Below are 21,088 nucleotides of genomic sequence, written 5' to 3' on the forward strand. Positions count from 1 at the left end.
ATAATCTCCCAGAAAAGAAAGAACCAGAATTAATTGATTTCACTGGTGAATTCTACTGAACACGTGGGGAATCATTATAGCAATACTCAGGCATCTGTTCCAGAAAACAGAAGCAGAGGGAACACTTCAGAACTCATTTTATAAATTCTGCATTATCTAAATACCAAAACCAGATATTGCAAGAAAGGAAAACCACAGAGTAATAAATCTCATGAACATAGATGTAAAAATCTGCAACAAAGTTTTAGCAAATTGAATCCAACATGGTATATGCAATACTACAATACAACTCCTGCACTAACTGCCCAGAGTTAGTCCAGACTCTACAGGTAATGGGTGCAGTCCCCAACAAGAATGCTCTCAAATTAGACACAAGCCACAAGTTCAGGGGTCCCCATTCTACTAGCACTCTGACCGAATAGCTATACATTTTAGGATTCCCACAACTCTGTCAGGTTTTATAATTTAGTGGGACAATGTGCAGAACTTAGAAAAATATCATGTTTTTAATTGCCATTTTATTATCAAGGATTCAGATTAGGACCAGATGAAGGGACCTACAGGAGGAATCAAGAAGGATACCAAATGAGGAGATCTCAAGTCCTTATCCCATTGAATCGGAACATATCCTCCTCCTAACTCATCAATGTGATCACCAACCAGAATAGCTCAACTGAGTTTTGTTGTCCAGAGCTTTTATGGGGTCCTGTTATGTAGGTATGATTGAATTGCTATCTAAGTGACTATATGTAATGTCCCATCCCCTTCCACTCCCCAGAGCTTGAGCTGATAGCACCTGGCTCAAAGATCTGATCATCTACTCATGTGATTTGTCTTATTGGTATGTCAGCTCTTATACTTTACTCATGCTGAAACTATTTGGAGGCCCATCATAGGTTACTTTATTAGTATTAACTATGGTGTGATTCTAGAGGTCCCAATGAATAACAAAGACTCTCCTATCACTCATAAAATCCAAAAGCTTTAGAAGCTCTATCTTAGGAGCCCAGAACAAAGGTTACACAACATTTTTATTGTGCAACAATATAAAAACATTATACACTATGACTTAGTGAAATTTATTTCTGATTGCCAAGAATTATTGTAACATTTAGAAATCAGTCAGTGGAATCCTCCATATCAACAGGCTAAAGAAAACCAAAGTCACGTACCCATATCATTTGAGGCAGGGAAAGCATTTGACAAAATCTGACACCCATCATGGTTTCTTGCGTGTATCCCTTGGAGGATGTTTCAGGTGAGATTAACATTTAAATTTGTGAACTTTGAGTAAGCAGTTTTCCCTTCATAATGTGGCAAGCCTCATCCAGTCAGCTGAAAGCCTGAATAAAATACAAAGACCAGCTCCCTCCAGCAGAGATAATTCCCCAGTGGAATGCCTTATACTTCATCTGTACCTCCTTGGTTCTCCTAAATGTCCAGCCTGCTGCCCACACTGCAGATTTTATACTAACTAGCCTCCATAATTGCTTGAGTCAATTTCTTATAATCAATCTCCTCACACACACACCCTATCAATTCTGCTTCTCTAGAGAAGGCTGAGTAATACACACATTTGTGATGATTTTTTTTAAAAAAATCCTCTCAGCAAACAAGGCATAATTGTGAACTTCCTTAATAAAGAACATTTACCAAAAAAAAAAAAAAAAAACCCTAAATCTAAACTATTTAATGGTGAGAAATTGTATATTTTCTCCCCAAAACACCATAGCAAGTTTTCAGTAAACAATGCATATAGTAAGCCTAAGAGTGCTTTCCTTACAAAGGTCTGCTTGCAATTTGACTCCTTGGATAACATCTAAGGGTTTAGACTTTGGAAGACTTCCCACTATTCCCTAACTGGTAAGCATGGTTTATAACACCTAAACTGTTTGTGAAAAAATAATATGATTTATTTTGACCGTCTCCTTTACTACCGGAAGTCTAGAATTTTGACATGTGTAGGCAGAGGATGCATACATGATCAGTCCCCAAATGAGCCATAGGCAGTGACATTTCATACCTTTTCTTGCATCTAGGTAAGTTATGGTAGCAGATCTCACCAAATAGAATATGAGTGGATCAGTCTGTCTTTTCCATGAAGGCAACTGGATACAGGACATTGGATTCCAAGTCCTAGGGGGTATCAGAAATATAAAATGGAAGGTGACTGGATGCATGGATCACAGCCTGGGGAGATCTAACTATCAATTGAGAACACAGACTTTACCAGAGCAAGAAATAAACTTCTATTCTGATAAACCACCAAGATTTTCATTGTGTCTGTTATAGCAAAGAGGATTGCCCTGATAGAGATAAAACACTTGGGGAAGAGACTTGTGTCTCAGAAGACAAATATTAGAAAATAAGAAAATCTTAATTTAAATGAGTTGGGTTTTAAACTTTAAGTATCCAATAGAGATTAATTAATAAAGCCAAATAAAGCATACTAATTTAAAAAAGAATGAAGCTGAGAGCAGAAATCAGAAAATTAATATATATATATATATATATATATATGCTATAGATAAAATACAAAAGTTGAATATATTCAATTAAAAGTGATAAATTTGACAAAATTCTTTCAAATTAAAAAAGGGGAGAGGTTGAAAAACATTTGATGATAAAAAGGAGATAGATGTAGATGCTCTACGTATTAAAAAGATAGTAAGATAATACAAATGCCTTCTTGCTAAAAATTTGGAACATTTTAAAAAGACAAGGGTCTACAAAAGTATTATTTTGCCCAAACTCACTAAAGAAGAATTAGAAAATCTGAATATTCCTATAAATACTAAACAATTGATCCAAGAATTAAGAATCTCACTTTTCTCCCCCCTCACCTCCCCCTGTGTGGCCCCAGATTATTGCACACATGAATTCTTCAGGGTACCTTTATTTCTTCTTCCAATTTCTGTCTGAAAATTCAACACTGGGAGCTTTCCTAAGGAGAGACCCACAGTAAGTGCTTTTTCTCATTAACAAAGATTTACTTTACACCCAGGAGCCCCCGGAAGTGTTTTTATTTAAAAATATGACTGAACAGAGTGAAATCCTTGTCTCTACGCTCCCTAATGCTGCCCACGGATGTTTAGTCGCCCCACTGGGAGATGAAAATATCTCCAGGGACAAGCACTCGAATCTCTTTCTACCTACCTCTGGCTTTAATCTTCTTGGCATGGTCCCTAGCATTTTGCAAAACAGGAAGTCGCAGGAATAAAAGGCACAGCACAAGGAATATAGTCAATGACATTGTAACAGCTAGCGTTGTGTGATGACAAATGGTGGCTAACTTGTGGTGAGCACAGCGTAACAAATAAACTTGTTGATTCACTATGTTGTACACCTGAAAGTAATGTAAACTTGTGTGTCAGCTATACTCCCAAAAGCCCCACAAAAACAAACAAAAAATCCCCACAATTCCTTGTTTACTTCCTTTGCTCTACAGTCAGGTTCTGTTCTATGGTAATAATGTCATAACTTTTATCTGGGGGGTGAAGAAATCAGTTCCCTCATTATTTAATGTGTTCTTCCAACAATTAAGCATAACCTGGTTAGGCTGTTGGTCAGTCGTCTTTAAGAAGCCGCTGGTGAAAATCAGTGATTAAATGTGCGAGGGTGTAACCCTCTCAGAAAACCGTAGTACTTCACCAACACTTTGATTTTCCTTTTCTATGTTGCTTTAAAACAAATTCTTCAATGGTTTTCTTCGAGTAAAGGCTGAATGAAAATGTGAGAGAACAATTCTTTAACTGACAGAGAAATACGTAGCTATTGAAGGTGACTGCAGAGGGATTTTTGAAATGTCCTAGATGTCAAACTTTTTGTTGAGACAAAATAAGATTTGGGAAAGAGAAAGAGAAACATGTGGACTTCTGTTATTTTACTTAATTAGTGACATCTACCTTTCGGTGAACAAGAAGATTAGGCCGCCATTTGACAGAGAGGGGCTGGTGTATGACTGGGATACAGAGGAAATCCAAAAGTTCCTCAAAATATGCTGTTGTTTCCAACAAGACTTGAGTTAATATTCTTAACTTGCTGTGTCCTAATGAAATGCACTGACATTAATTTCTTCAAAAGGAAGGTATCTTTTCTGAGAACAAGTGTTTCCTTTCCTACATGTAGAATATGAAGTTTTATTGTCTGACAATGAAGTAGCCTTTACCAAATCATTTTTATTTTGTTCAATGCCTCCTTAAATAGGAACATTCTTCTTTGATTGAAATTGGGGAATAGGCTCTATTCTCTACTGGAGAGACCACTATACCACAATGAATAATGCGTAACTAGCAATCAACAACCAGCTTTTCCTAGGTTGTGGATAAAATAGAGAGAAAGATAGATTTCAAAGGAGATGCAGGTTTTCCTCTATGTTAGGCATCATATCTACTCTATCACGAATTTGCAAGCACTGTGTGATATTGGACTATTTATTATTCTGGGTTGTTTATTAATTATTATAAAATAACATAGTGTTTTTGTACATGATAGAGTTCCTGTAATTTTTGCCAAAGACCTCCCAGAGGTCATAGAAGTGTGTTTCTTTGTTCATGCAAAATATATTCCATAGCTATGCTATGAGTTTTGTTTCCCTTGTATTTTAAGAGTTTTTTATAAACTACCAAATACCTTGGATCTAAATATTTTTATTGTTTGTACAAAAAAATCACAAAACTACCTTGCACATTTTTTAATAATTATGTAACAAGAGAAACCTGTGTTTATAAAATATATTCTGAAACAGAGAAGTCAATAAATAGTATGTATGGTTCATAACGTAATTCTAATGTATTAGTCTAATCTTGTTGAGATTTTTGTGTACTAGAGGTATTGAGGGATATCCAATACATACAGTTAAATAGAGATTATAATTTCTTTTGTCCTCTGAATGGTGAAAAGAAGGATCCAGGGGGCTAATATTGGAATGGCTCTTTTTCTTTGCCTCCTTGGATGAAGAACATATCTCTGTGCTTAGCCTGTTTTGAGACTATGCAGAGCTTTCATTCCTGTAATATATAACCCAAGTAATAATTTTTTGAGGCCAGGGAGGGGACCAAAAAAAAAAGAAAGAAAGAAAGAAAAAGAAAAAGAAAAAGAACCTATAATAATAAGATTACTCAACTTGCCAAAGAAATGTTCTCATTTCTGTGGTTTATACACAAAAAACACATCCGGTATTCCTAACAATTCTGTGAGATAAATATAAGATATTACTCTTTCCATTTGAAACTGAAGGACAATTTAAACAATGTTTTCACTGACATTTAAACTCATGTAAGTACATACAGAGATTCCCAATATGTGTTCTGAATCCTAGATTCTTAAACCTAAGGTTTTTTTTTTCCCCCCAGTTTCAGTTTCATATTTTAACTCAAAACTTTCAAGAAAGTTGAGCTGTAAAAAAAAAAAAAAAAAGAAAAAAAAAAAAAGAAAGTTGAGCTGTGACCTGGTTATTTTCAAGACGGTTTGTCCCAATAAAGAATTTCTCTTTCCTGTATCATTGATTCTCTCAAACAGAAACTGATACAGATGAGGCAGGTGACTAATTTAAGACTGACTGAGTGAAACAAAATGGCGAATGGTAGGAGGCCGGTGAAGGAGTATATATATTTCCAGGCCTCAGAAATCATATTCTGAGGAGAATTTAGTGAAATACAAATTAAAAGAAGATTAAGCACTGAACTATGAGGTACAATGAAAAGTAATTTTTAATGTGGTATTTTATTGATATGCTGTTTGTCGCATACTACCATTGTCAAATCATTGTGAAATGTGTGCAATCAGAAACAGAAAACATTAACTTAGGTGATGGAATTTGGGAGATGTACTCTGTGTTAATTTTTCAGAAAAATAATTATCTAAGTTTTCTTTTAAATGAAGCAAAGGGTATCGACCAAATTACACTTCTGTTTTGAAAACGACAATTGTACTTTGAACATTTAAAGCATGATATTGAAAATGATTTGCAAAGAGTAAAGCTTTATTTTAATTTATAATTTCAATGGTTTAGGAAATATATTCAAAGCCTTTTGAAATATTTGAAATAAATTTCAAATGAACTAAATGACGTTCCCCCTACCCCGGCTATCTTGGAAAAAATGAAGTCAAAATGAATCCCAAGGGTCTGCAGATGCACAGGGCTGCGAGAGTGACAAAACCCAATCCCATCATGGAATGAAACCTCAAGCTCAAAAAGTGATTTTCACAGAGTATTTTTCTGAATGCAATTTTCGTTTATTACTTTTTGGTGAGGAAGAGCATGATTAGTGACAGAGGGGGAGAAAATGCATTGAAAATCAAAACCCTGAAAATAACATGATAACTACTTTCTATTTCTGAAAAACATTTTCTTGAATTTGTTCTGAAAAATACATGAAATATAGAAATTGCTCAAACACAGCTACTCAGGGGTCGTAAAAAAAAAAAAAGGCAAGTAAATGTGAAGGAAGAAAAAGTGAGAAATAGAAGGTATAAAAGGTGGGCTTTCAGGCTAAGTCTACCTGCGATATTAACAAATTATTGAATCTTTCTGTTGAGTGATAGCCACCTTTTAAAAATAAATCCAAATGGAAATTTTTATATTATGAAACCCTAGAGCATGTGACATCTTTTGTTAGGTATTAAAAATAATTATTAAACAATAACTGGTAGTTTTAATAAGGCCTCTGTTCAGTCTTTGGTATTTGGATATTATTTTTTTTTTCTTGAAATATTTTTCTACCTAAAACAATGATTATAATGATACATTTATCCAGTTAAGAACAAATTTATATGAATAAATATTGCCCTCAGAAAGATTTTTGCCCTCATTTTAATTTATTTGTATTATAATGAATAAATTGATAACATGACTCCAACAATCAAACCTGCAATGTACATCACCTATGAATTTTTCCTAAAATAAGTAATCATCCTTTGGAAATGAGTTAAGTCGGTCTAATATTTCTTCTGCTGGTATACATAACTATAGAATCTTTCTTTAATATATCTTCACTGAATCATAGATGTTAATAAAAGACCCAGATCCCTAAAAGAGAAATCTGGCCACCATCACTGTTCTGTTTGGGGGGAAAATAAACTCAATGACATTGCTTAATGAGTAGATTTCATTCAATTACCTTAAATCTAAATCCAAGTTTTCATAACATCTTGCATTATCATTATTTCCCTGAATGAATCCTCTATTCCATATAGAATAATCTACCTTTGTACATTTGCATAAGCTGTCCCCTCTATTCTACTCCCCCCTTGCCCTATATCATTTTCGTGTCCTATAGAGAGTGCTCCCAGTTTTGCACAGTACTGACACACTTTCAGAGTGATCCTGGGAACTTCCCTAGTATGGTGTTCAAGACTCTTTTAGAACACTTGCCACTTTTTGCTTTATATTATATTGTCTATAGCTTTTTATATGTCAGCCTTAACTCTCAAGAGAGACTCTAATTTCATTGCTGATAAAACATACCATCAAGATATATATATATAATATATATATATATATTATATATAATATACATATATATAATATACATATATATAATGTTCATGTATATTACATCTTTTTCAGTGCCTGGAATAGTATCTTACATGTACTGCATCATTAGATGAACTTAATTAATAAATGTTAGATCGAGTGAATTTCTGTTTGAAACTAAGACATTTGAAAAGCACTTTGAAGATGATAGTAGATGATTTAGAGTATGAATTTGATGCATTTGACATGTGCAAAATTGCCTTGATGAAATTATTTGGGTAACACTAACTATTATGGCTCATTTTCTTACTTCCAAAGCTAATATTGCTGAGCAATACGACTAGACCATTTGGTGAACCCACTTTAATCTATAAATGGCACATGCCTTCCTCACAGGATATAATTTTGAGAGTCCTTAAATGCCTATTTTCTCCATTCACTCTCACCTAAGACTTTAAAAATGAATCATTACTAAAATAGGTTTGCTGTCTTTGTAGTGTTGAAGGGTAAAGACCCTTCATTTTTGTAGACTCAGTAAGTAGATAAATGTAATCATGCCTTACTAGCCTAAGAGCACTTTTTTCCCCCTGTATTAATGCTTCAAAGAAGAATGTGTTGTTTCCCTCTGATCTCTTCCTTATTTAAAAAACAACAACAAAACTACATCTTTCACTGATATAAGTAAAAGTTAAGAATACATCTTTTCACATGTTAAAGAGTGCTGAATTTTCATTTAAAAATGATGTATTTGGAATCTTTGGAAAAGAGTGGCTTCTGTGGTAGTTTTGTCTTCAAATGGTTGTGAGCTACTTTTGGCTCTAGGGTTTAGAAGATTTCTAAATTTACGTTGCAAAAAGATTTACCTTCTGCAGATGAGGTGGAAAATAAAAGTTGAAATGGTTTTGTTTCTTTCAGATAATATTTAATTTGCCTTTAATCCTAAAGGATAAAAGAGGGGGGGGAGAGAGAGAGAGAGAGGGGAGAGAGAGAGGGGAGAGAGAGAGAGAGAGAGAGAGAGAGAGAGAGAAACTTTGAATTTGAGTTGCATATCTCCCAAGAACTATTCTGAGATTTGTTCTGTTCTTGAAATTGAAAGCCAAGTGAGTTAATTGAATGTTATCATACCTTGAAGCTAAGTACAATTTGAGTTTGAAATATGGGACTCTTTCCTTTTTCCAGAATAATCAGCTTTAGAGTTCTAATTTCTTAAATAGCTAATCAAGCACTGTCCATACTAAAAAGCAAGGACTACTTACCCCAAAATATTGGATACATGTGTGTTCCACTATACCTATTACCCTGTTTACTTAACTGGCACTTCTTGATAGCTGTTGAAATGAATGAGTCTATCTGAATTCCAGTTTGTTTTCTCTATATATTCAACTAAGCCAAAAAGGAGACAACAAATCAAACCTACGCAGGTCTGTAAGAACAAATTTAACACTGAGTAATTGTTTTGAAGCTTTCTACACTGCTAAAAATGGTGGACTCAATATACCTTCCCCTTTCAACCCATATTTCTGACTACATGGTGGTATACAAAAGATCGCAAAGCATTTGCTAATGTGTAATGGCTGCACTGTGTCCATTAAATCATCATTTATAAAATTTTGATTTAGAACAATTTTGTCTGCTCTGTGTAAACACCCTTGTGAATCAGCCCTAATCATTGACAGAACTAAAAGGTTAGCCCAAGACTGGATACAAAATAAAGGCCAATTGTTCACATGTTGAGTACTAAAATTTTGTATACACATCACATATTTGGATCACATCAATATCCAAGTCACTACTTTGAATATTCTTTTACTCTCCAAATATTTTTCAAGAAGCCATATTGTGTGTGTGTGTGCGTGTGTGTGTGTGTGTGTGATTATGTGAATGCAATTTCCCTCAGAATATTTTTCTTCTTTTAACCAGGTTAAAGAAAAGTCATAAGTTAATTTTTTATAGAGCCTTATTTTAAGGGTAATTTTGTTGTCAACCTCCACCTCAAATCTGTGTTTGTACAGATTTCTGATAGAAAGAATTTCTGACACTACATCTTTAGTGATTCCTGAAAGAGCTATTAATTTTCCAGTGTTTGCACAAAGACTATCTGGAATTTAAAAATTCTCATAAAAAAACACCTTGGATAAAAAATTATTATAACTGTTTATATAATTCTCTAATTAGTAGCCACCGTTTTGTATAGGGTCTGTGTAGGAAATTATTTTATTAGAAATAAGTAAATTGATTTCAAAGCTATATTTTATTTAGATGTGTAAATAGCAACTGAGGCTTACAAAATGTGTTTTTCAAGATACGTGAGTGATTCCATAGCTGATTCTTTATGGAGTCACATATGATTCATAGCTGTCTGTGGCTACTAAATACTCAGAGTTCATATGCAAACTCTTTGCACACTAACGTCATTGAGAATTTTCTTCTGACACTGACAAACTGGAGTTTTTAAAGCAAGATATTGTTAAAATTAGTTAAGTCTATTTGCAGAGCATTTATATATCATTTTTTTTTCTTATCCCAAACTAGCAGAAAAAAAAATGAGATCTAATTCATAATGATATAATTGCCTGATTTCAGAGTTCATATAAAATATACACTTGGAATGCTTACACTAACAAAATTCTAGAATGAATCAACACAGAAATATAGTATCTCAGGGCTACAGAAGCTCTATTTTACCTCCATATTAGATTTAATATTACATAGGAGCTCAGAAGAAATCCATTATCATTGTAATGTGCAATTAAAATTATATGGATCTGGGGCGCCTGGGTGGCTCAGTCATTTAAGCATCTGACTCTTGATTTCAGTTCATGTCATGATCTCATGTTTCGTGAGTTCAAGCCTTGCACTGGGCTCTGCACTCACAGTGCAGAGCCTGGTTGGGATTCTGTCTCTCCCTCCCTTCCTCTCTGCCCCTTCCCTGCCCATGCTCTACCTCAAAATAAATTAAAAAAAAAAAAAAAAAACTTTAAAAACAATGAAACAGGGGCGCCTGGGTGGCTCAGTCGGTTAAGCATCCGACTTCAGCTCAGGTCACGATCTCACGGTCTGTGAGTTCGAGCCCTGCGTCGGGCTCTGGGCTGATGGCTCAGAGCCTGGAGCCTGCTTCCAATTCTGTGTCTCCCTCTCTCTCTGCCCCTCCCCCGTTCATGCTCTGTCTCTCTCTGTCTCAAAAATAAAATAAACGTTTAAAAAAATTAAAAAAAAAACAATGAAACAAACAAATAAATAAAATTAGATGGAACTGAGTTGCTTTTTTCCCCCCCACAAAATCTGGAAAGTATTTTAGTACCCAAAACCATGCAGAGGACCTTGGCTTTTATGTAAATGGTTAAACATACATATACATTTTCATCTTTCAAACCCCCATCTGTAAAGTTACCGGGTGAATATTGAGAAAACAAACCAAAATCAAACAAAACAAAGCAAAATAAAGGTTGTGAATACTTTATCAAAGATCTAAATCCAAAGCCTAACGTAATGCAGTTCCAAAACCTGACCTTCCAGCTTCTCTTTGCATATAGGAAAGTCCTAACACCCGAATCCATAGTAGTTCTCCAAAGGTGTACCCTACTTTCATGGTGAATGTAGTCCAATATCAGTGTAATCAGAGTATGTATCTCCAGAGCTTATTCCCCAAAGCCCCTGAGTGTTTCTTCTGATACAGTTTTATACCAGAAATCACACCATTACTATATAAAAAATGATAAAGCAGCATCTGGAAAGCTAAAATGTTGTAAAAAACTTAAATTAAATTTTATTCCTCAGGCTTAGAACACAGAATTATTCAAGTTAAACTCACTTCCCACACCTCAAAACTGAAATATGATAGCACAGGGCAGTTGCAAACAGAGGCAAAATTTAAATTTTGCACATAGGTAGAATCAGACAGAAAATGCCATGTAACGTTGAGGACGCTAGATTTTGATAAATTTCAAAGAGCAAAGGATAGATTCCTCTTTGCGATAATTCGTAATTTGTGGGTTTCAAAATTCCAATCTATCTGCAATATATAAATATGGTCATGTCTGGAGGATAGGACCATTATGCTTAGCAACAACAGCAAAATATAATCTAAACAATTTTAGAGAAAAAAAAAACCGAGAAAATTGAAGAAAATTAGTTTATTTGGGAAAATACCAAAATAATTAAACTTGCGTATTATATGTTTAGCTAGCAGTTGCTTCACTGTTGAAAGTTTTATGAAATTCTCTCACGATAATATAATATTTTATTCAAATGTATGGAACTATATATTTATAAGCTAATAGAATTAGAAAATCAGATAGCGCCTGCAAGCCTTTACACAATAGAACGCTTTGCAGTGCGCAAAGCATTTTTACAGATGCTTATTGATCCCCACACAAGCCCGGGAGAGAGGCACGAAGTCTTTACCATATCTACTTTGCAGTTTGGGACCCTGAAGCTCAGAGACCTCGAGGTACGTTTCCAAGGATAGTAACTGTGAAGCTGCTATATTTTTGCCTTCAGTTTTATACATTTTGCCGTAGATCCCAAACAGGTAAGAGCTAAGCAGTCAGTGAGACAGGGACAATCTGAACGTGTGTAAGGAATAAAGGTCAGCCGATCCAAAGTCTGTAAGAATTACTCAAATTGGAGTATCATCTTTTCAGATTACATTGCTACCGTGTGAGGTGCATACAAATAAGCAAATGAAACCGACGTCTAAACCAACCAGCAAAATGTTCGACAGCTAATTTTAGGTATCGGAATGATCCAAACCGCGGAGTTCAATGTACGAAAGCAAAGGGACTGGAAAAAATAATCGAGTTTTCCAATGTTTTATGTAGGATAAGGTGTGTGACTATTTTTTTAAATTAAACCTTTCCCTGACATATCAGATTATCTGAGTATATCTTACTGAAACCATTCATTCTATCCATTAAAAACAAACAAACAAACAAACACAACAAGGGCGGGGTTCTTTTGTGAAAATAAAGGAGGGCAGGCAGGACAGAGACAGTGGTCTCTGTCTTCAGAGCAGTGCACAAGTGGTGCACAGAAATTGCATACATTAGAGAGCAAGCAGCAAGTCCCCATGTTCCATCGATTTCGTATGGAGAAAAGAAGTGGGGAGGGCAAAGGAAAATGGTGCATACAAGTCCATGGTGGCGGGACCCGGTATACTGGATAAACCTCATGGCATTTGAACACAACACGATGCTAATAAGATCTTGCACAGTAACAGAGTGTGGGTCTCAAGAGTCCACACAGAGAAGTGGCAAACGAGGTCCCGATTACCTGCACAAGCTTCATTTCTCAGCATACCACCCCTAGTCCTAAGTGATTTGGACCCTTTGGGTTTAGTTTTGCCTTTGAAAAGAAATCACAAGATATTGAAACAAACTTCATTGTTTGGCTTCATTCAGGTATTCTTAAATTAAACAGTACCACAGACTTTATTGAGCAATTGAAAATATACACAAGGAACAATAGCTTTTTCTCTGTATATATTTTTTTTTTAATTTGACTCTCTTCTGATTAAATGACCCCGTTTCGATCATGAAAAGGGCACTTGTTTCTACAGTAGCTGTGGCCAGCTTGCTCAGTTCCAAGTACTGTTTCCATGTGTCTTCCTTGCCATTGCTGAGGTTATATCTCCACTCGCTCAGGAAGCAAATTCTAGAAGGTTTGCCAGAATTAGCCCCCTAAGTTGTTCTTTCAGATTCTATTTCTCCATAGAGTTCGGCTAACTTTTTAAATTCGGGTCCCCAGTCTCCAAGGTAGTGATAATCCTGGTCTGACTGTGTGGTTGCTGAATCCAGAGAGCTGATGGAACCAGCCTCCGATCTCTGACCTTCGTAGGCATAAGTCTGAAGAGAGTCATAAGGGGGGACGCTGGGGTCTAGGTCGGCTTCTGCCAGTTTTTGCTTAATAAATTCCTGAACGTCTATACTTTCTAGGGTGGACAACGTCTGGTGTCTGGGGGTGAGTTTCACTTCGGGTCGAATATCTCTCCGATACTTGAGCTCCTCGGCGGCAGAAGGATTCCTCAAGGCTGTGATGTCAAAGGCCTCGGTGTCTTCCTCCCCGCCCCCCTCGTCATCATAGGTGACCACATTCTCTCGCACGTCCTCCTCTGAAATGATCAGGGGCTCTTTTTTGCTGCGTCTCAGGGTGATAAAAAGGACTACAATTGCTGAAGAAAAATGGAAAGAGGATGAAGAGTTAGAAGAAAGGAAGGAAATTCTTGTAGACTTGACATCAGCAACGTCACCAACTACATTTCGTTTAGGCGTGCATTGTAACACAACCCTGATCTCTGCGCTCTCTGGAAAACATTTGAAGTGTTTGTTTGTTTGTTTGTTTTGTTTTTTTATCATCTCAAGGAATGTAAAAAATAAAATAAAAATATCCCTTTAAAGCATTGAGAATCACTGATCTTCTTTAGAAAAACGTAACATTCACATTTGTTATGTATCTAGGATTCTTAGTTCACTCTGGGCTAACCATCTGGTCTTCACACTGAGGGAAACAGAGGAGGAAAGAGCAAAATGGAATTTTGGCTGGAAGAATAATGGTGTATGTTGTTCTATCTATGGATTCTTAATCCTTCTAGGTATATACACTAAAGGAAAGATTTTTCAGTTTCTGTTAAATGGGAAGAAGGAACCCCTACCTTAAACCCTTTACTTTTGATGCTTTGTAGGAAATCAAACCAGGAATATTTTACATGGTTGATCTCTCTTGTCCATCACCCTTTAGAATAATATCATCAGACATTCATAACTGCATATATCTATCAAGCTGTACAATATGTTATTTTATTTGTACCTAACTTTTATTTCACAGGAATTTTTCACATTGCCCATTTTTTTTTTTAACATAACTTTGTAATTTAATCCTCATGGCAAACTGTGGTTTTCCTCAAGGAAACTGAGGCTCAAGAGAACGTGGATGACTAAGATCCAAGTCTAAGATCACACAAGTGACTGGTGGAAGTACCTAGACTGTAATCTGAGATTTCTCACACCAAAGGGGATGAGTTTCCATTACCATATCCCGTTTTGTTTTTTAAAAAAAATACAGAACGGGGAACTGAGTGACCAGTTGGGCATGTGGATTATTATCAATAATGTCACAACCATTAGATGAAATGATGTAAATGGGTCTTGGGCACTTTCCTTTGGCTGTTTCTCAGTATTTTCACATCTTTCTATTTGATGATAGGAAGCCATTACTAAATAGAAAGAATTACTTCACTTCTATTTTGTGCTATTAGGTCCAATATTCTTTACTTCAGCTCTACAGAATGTTCTTGGTCAGCTGGTATTCTATGTTTTATGATAGCAGTTACTAGGTTCATTGTTATTAACATTCTTTAAAGTATAATAATCAAAGAAGTATATTCAAATGGCATGTAGGACATGTATATGTGTGTACATAATGTACATATATGTATATACATAGATAAATATATATATATATAGAAACAAAATTTGTATGTATAGCATGTGACATACTTATGCTACATATTCACATACACACTGAATATACACCTACAGACATATATATATATTTATTTAAAATTCATATTTATTTTTTTAGTATTTATTTATTTTGAGAGAGAGAGAGAGAGCACAAGCAGGAGAGGGGCAGAGAAAAAGAGAATCCCAAGCAATCTCCATGTTGTCAGCAAGATCATGACCTGAGCCAAAATCAACAGTCTGATGCTTAACTCACTAAGCCACCCAGGCACCCTGAAATTCACAATTCTATACCGTATTTTATCTGGCAGCCTTAATGATATGTACCTTTTATTTATTTATTTTTTATTTATTTTTTATTTTTTTTATTTTTTTTTATTTTTGAGACCGAGAGAGACAGAGCATGAACGGGGGAGGGTCAGAGAGAGGGAGACACAGAATCTGAAACAGGCTCCAGGCTCTGAGCTGTCAGCACAGAGCCCGACACGGGGCTCGAACTCACGGACCGGGAGATCATGACCTGAGCCGAAGTCGGCCGCTTAACCGACTGAGCCACCCAGGCGCCCCATTAATGATATGTATCTTGTAAAACAAACAAACACCAGGTTAGTTATCCTCTGATAAAGAACATAGCCAGTACCCCAGAAGTTGACCTTTCCCTTATACTTCTAAAAAGTTACTTCTAGTCTTACTTTATCATTACTGTTTCCTTGTTTCTCTTTATAATTTCACCCATTTTTTATGGATATCCCTAAATAATACAATAAATGAGATTTGTCTTTTTCTCAACTAGATATTGTAGTGTGCATGAGCTTTTAAGATGACAATAGAAAGAGGAAAAGAAACAGATTTTCAAGCCATAAGTGCAAAGGATAATTGTGTGAGAGAAGTTCACTATATGTGGAAAGAGATGGTTACAGTGTACTGGAGAATCTAATTTTGCAGAGAAAAGGCAAGGAGTGCCTCTAGGAATGAGGGGGAAAAAAAGACAGAACACCTATAGAAAGGGTCAGAAAATCATGTTGAGAAGTCCAGAATAAAAGGATACTGACTAGGTAATGGCAGAACACAATGGGGGGAGATTACGGCAGACATGGGGAAGTGCTGAGTGGCTGTGTTTGGAATGCAATGCTTAGAGAAAGCTGGAAATGAAAAGCTGATACTACATGTGACCCTGCTTCACAAATGTCATGCTATTTAAAAATAGTTTCCCAAATATGCTGCTTATACTTGAAAGACATTATCTAATATAGCACTTTATTTCTGGGGGAGGAAAAAAACAGACTTTTGCTGAATTCAGCGAATATGCATCTAATACTTTCCTATTTATTTTAGTGTAAATCCCGCTTAGAGCTTTCTAATTCAGGGCCCCATCCTCAAGTAACTCACTTCATTCCATTCAGAGGTGTAGATTTAACATCCAATATATATATTCCGTTCATCTTTATGATTAAGTAAAGGGGGTTGTTCTAACTTAAATCATCTATTTCTACAGACTGCCTAGTTTATTATAGTAAAATGTCTTACCGTTGTTAATAAATCTAGTTACTTTTCTTTATGTTAAAATGGTTGGTTGTTGATTTCAAGGGAATTTATGTGCATGTATAACAGGGAGAATGTGATCAGCAGTCTTAGCAAATTGTGGATGTAATTTGCGTTCTTCACCAATATTAGTGCCATATCAGCCTAATGAAATATAGGAGATCATGCTGGGTTTATTATTATACTTGGTTATATTTGCTTATTTTCCCAAATTAAAAAAATATTTGTGATACATTTTGATTCAAAATATAGATAATAATTAAGTTTGAACTTTGAGAGAGAGACAGAGAGCAGGAACAGGGCTTGGGGCAGAGAAAGAGAAGAGAACAAAGGATCCAAAGCAAGCTTTGTGCTGAGAGCAGAGAGCCTGATATTGGGCTCAAACTCATGAACTGTGAGATCATGACCTGAGCAGAAGTCAGATGCTTAACCAACTGAGCCACCCAGGTGCCTTGGAAAGGACATTATTCTAATGACTATTTTATTCTGGGCTAGTATATTTCATTTTCTTCTCTTTCAGTTTGATCAGGAATTTTAAATCCATCATATTCTTTTTATTTAAGAAAATTAAAATGAATTATTGTGTTTTACTAATTTATTTTATTTAGGGAGGAATTAAAATTTGGGGAAACATTTTTGTATTTCCTTTCTCACATCATTCACGCATTCATTTATTCATTTATTTATATACGATCCCAAAGCACTTGGAGTTCTAAAGGGGTCTGAGTTTTCATAAGTTGAACTGTCACACAGCTTGCATTTGAATACATTCCATACTGACTCCCAACATATTCCCCCAAAATATTTTCCAGAGAAGATTTTATTACCCATAAATATCACTTGATTCTTGTTTATATGATCATATGTTGGTACTAAGTTTGGTAGAAAGGAGGTGGCCCAAGTTAGGAAGATTACTTTTATTAGCTCTTGGGCTATTAGTCATACCAGTTAGTGGCGCTTCTTTTTTTCTCTTTAAAAGTTTATTTATTTATTTTGATATAGAGAGCATGTGAGGGGAAGAGAGAGAAGGAGAGAGAGAGAATCCCAAGTAGAGTTCGCAATGTCAGCGCAGAGCCCAATGTGGGGCACGAACTCATGAACGGTGAGATCATAACCTGAGCCAAAATCGAGAGCCGGAAACTCAACTGACTGAGCCAGCGAGACGCCCCTACACTTTTCAAGGAAACTTATTTTCTTCAAACCAAGAGGAGCCCACACAGTTAAGTAAGATATCACAGGTGACAAACTGGTTGGCATTTAGCTCCTCATCACCTCCGCATTTCTCTCCTAATCCCTCACTCTCCTCACATCAAATCTACCCTGATCCTCATTTATCAGGAAATTTATATCCAAGAGTAGGAATAGTCCAGCTGCTGGACTCATCTAAGTCACTTGCTTTTATGTAATGTGTGGGCTTATAGGTTGATGCCAGAGGTCTGATTCAGAGCCTGATTGAAAGGTTTGTTGTGTCCCAAGTGTGATTGGGGTTTGCTCTACCACCTGCTCTGGCTCTGGACCCTCTCACATGTGATGGGATGAGATTGGGAAAGAAATGTCAGATCCCTGGAAGGGAAAGAGAACTCCAGGTATCCCTTCCTGTAGAACTAAATTCTGAGTGCATCGCAAAGGCTCACTCTAAATTCTCTCCCATTCATCCTATTTAAAAATGATCTTAAACAGTAATCTTGATGGAACATAACCCAACTGAAAACTTGCACGTCTACCATTGCAAGTAGAGTTTCATTGGTTTTCAAGCACCAATTTCAGATAATTGATACACACTTAGGTGGAGTCTGACCATACTGCAAAATACTGACTCATATTTATCCTATACAAAAACATAAATTTTATAGAACTCTAAAGTTCTTTTCTAATTGATGTTTTATTATTATAGATTTGTATACAGAAACAAGAGTCTGTACAGATTACCCGAGATCATATGGTTAATTAGTGGCAAAACCAGGACTGTGTTTATACAAGTAATGTCCACAAACAGCTAATAACTAAAACATATTTCACTATTAATATATTAATTTCATCATTTGTATAGCTGTTAGTTTTTAGCATTATTTAAGAATTATAAAAAAAAAGTTCTAAAATAAAGTTTCACTACCTCCGGTATAGCTGATATTTTCCTTGAAAATTAAAAGCTCGCACATTAGCCAACATTATTTCAAAACTAAAAATGACTACATTCTAAGTCTCTTGACTAGGTATCTTCTGAATAACAATAAAAACCCTTAAAATATCATGAAAATTAAAATTACATTATAAATAATTGTTGCTTACACCAAACTTAAGAAATTATTCTGCAACCTTGGGATAAAACTGTAAAAACACTTTTGAATTTTAATAAAAAATGAAGGAGTAAACGTATTAAATAACACCTTTGTTCCATTAGTCCTGAGGGAGAGCATAAAATTTAGAATGCTCTCTTATTTACTCCAGAGGAGAAACGACATTTTCATAAAGTCAATTAAAGGAAAGTATTGTTTTATGAAAAAATAAAATGTTATTCTACATAATATACCTTACATTTGTCTGTATATTAACATTTTCAATTAGCTTTTTAAGCCTTTATCTTAGCATAGAAAGATGGTTTTATGGTAATAAGTGAAAACAAAAGGCAAAGATAATGTGACTCTTCCAAATGATCTATCTTTCAAAATAAGGACTGTGGAGGAAATTATACTAAAGTTACTGGGTTCTATTCTTTGTGGTTTAGGTTAGCAACCATAGAGGAATCAATATTTGTAATTATTTTATTTTATTTTATTTTATTTTATTTTATTTTATTTTCCATTTTGGCTTTGTGTGTTTTTGTTTCAATTATCAAATGCAAAAAAAAAAAAAGCAATACATAAATGTCTTTAGCAAATAGCAGTTGTGACCAATCAATATATAAATAAATAAAATTGAGAAAGCCTGGTTTTCCTGTTTTCCTTTTCTACCACGCATCTAGTGTAAGACTATACTGCAGTGAAACACTTCCACGGCGGTGCATGAACCTCCATGCTCCCTGTCGCTAAGTGCGATTGGTAGACTTAGATACAAAATTTATTTAATATCTGAGCAGCTTTTGATACTGTTGGATGGTCTGTGCTTTTTGATATGTTATTTTTTCCCTTGACCTTGATGACATTATACTTTGCACTTATTCCTCCTTCTTCTCTGAACGTCCCTTCCCTCTGTACTGCTATCACATCCTTCTTGACACTGTGACCACACGTGAGCTCGTCACAGCTCCGTCTAGTTTATTATCTCTCTCTCTTTATAGTCTCCTGCTGTAGTGACCTCAACAACATGCACTTCTGATCCTCAGCTCAGTGAGGCTCAGCACCCACATTCAGCAAGAGATGAAAAGTCTTCTTTGAACCTCTTCTAACTCAGACAACATCTATCTAATCTATCCAAGATCACTTTTTTGTCAGCTCTTTTATTTTTAGCCCTTGGAAACTTGTTTCAAGAAAACTACACCTGAGTGGCTCAGTCGGTTGAGCATCCGACTCTTGATTTTGGCTCAGGTCATGCTCTCACTGTGTGTGAGTTCGAGCCGCACATGGGGTTCCACAATGATGGTGGGGAGCCTGCTTGGGATATTCTCTCTCTCTCTCTCTCTCTCTCTCTCTCTCTCTCTCTCTCTGCCTCTTGCACTCTCTCTCTCAAAATAAATAAATAAACTTAAATTTAAAAAAAATTAAAAATATACTATGTCATAAACATTAGATATTAGTTCACTGACATGAAATTCTCCATGTGGCCGTTTCGAAATGAATCTTAGGCACTTCCATTAATCATTCTGTTAAGATTTTGATAAAAAATGTTCATCCAGGGATCTGCATCATATTATCCAAGATCACTTTTGATTTCACCTAAAACATCTTGATATTATCTACTACTCTTCACCTGCGCTCTAACTATGCTAGTCCAAAGGGGGCTGAGCAAGACAGCCGCACTGTTGTCCTAATTGCTTTGCCTACATGCTCTCACGCCATCATGAGACTTGTTCTCTACTTCCTTTATACTCATCGTTTCCAAATACGAATGTTATGAATGGATTCTCTTGCTTGAAACGTCTCTTGACACGCTGAGAACAAAACCCACCATCTACCATGTTCAATGGAGCCCCAAACTGTCTCACAGCTGCCTAACCATCCATTCCACTTCCCAGCCTCATTCTGCCTTGCTCTCCACTCCTTCCACACTGGTGAATTATCTTTAACCTCAAAAACAAAACAAGGAATACTCCTTGCAAAACAAAACAAAACATCTGTCTCCACAAACCATATAGTTTTGTTTTTTTAAAAATTTTGCCCCACGTGTACACAGTACTGAAAAAATGAGCAAAAGATAAAGATGCTAAGAGAAAGGAAGAAGGGAGTGGATATGCTGGGAAAATAAATATCTACCCTCTGAACAAAACAGAAGGATTCTTTATGTGTACTTCTCTTATTATAAAAATCGGATTTGTGGTCTTGTTGAAATAGCGATTCTAAAGAGGTTACAGTAATAGCTTCAAGTGTGGCTGTGATTAGACTTAGACTATTAAAATGATAATATATATATATATATATATATATATATATATATAAAATTAGAGGAAGTATCTTAT

The 21,088-nt window shown here is 35.5% G+C and overlaps 1 protein-coding gene across 7 annotated transcripts in view; it reads right to left on the reverse strand.

Moving 5' to 3' along the window:
- Nucleotides 1-11,218: 11,218 nt before the first annotated feature.
- The window catches only part of CDH18 (cadherin 18), a 992,712-nt gene continuing 982,842 nt past the window's right edge, over nt 11,219-21,088 (reverse strand). For 4 of the 7 annotated variants that reach the window (XM_019450749.2, XM_019450750.2, XM_019450747.2 and 1 more), the window contains one exon: nt 11,219-13,646. In XM_019450749.2, the coding sequence (XP_019306294.1) occupies nt 13,156-13,646 (491 nt within the window). In that variant the 3' untranslated portion in view covers nt 11,219-13,155. The remainder of the gene's footprint in view (nt 13,647-21,088) is intronic. The other 3 variants (XM_019450752.2, XM_019450751.2, XR_008423672.1) reach the window with 2 other exon arrangements.

The sequence above is a fragment of the Panthera pardus genome, unplaced genomic scaffold, assembly GCF_024362965.1.
Source record: "Panthera pardus isolate Hobbes unplaced genomic scaffold, ASM2436296v1 HiC_scaffold_2, whole genome shotgun sequence".
NCBI lineage: Eukaryota > Metazoa > Chordata > Mammalia > Carnivora > Felidae > Panthera > Panthera pardus.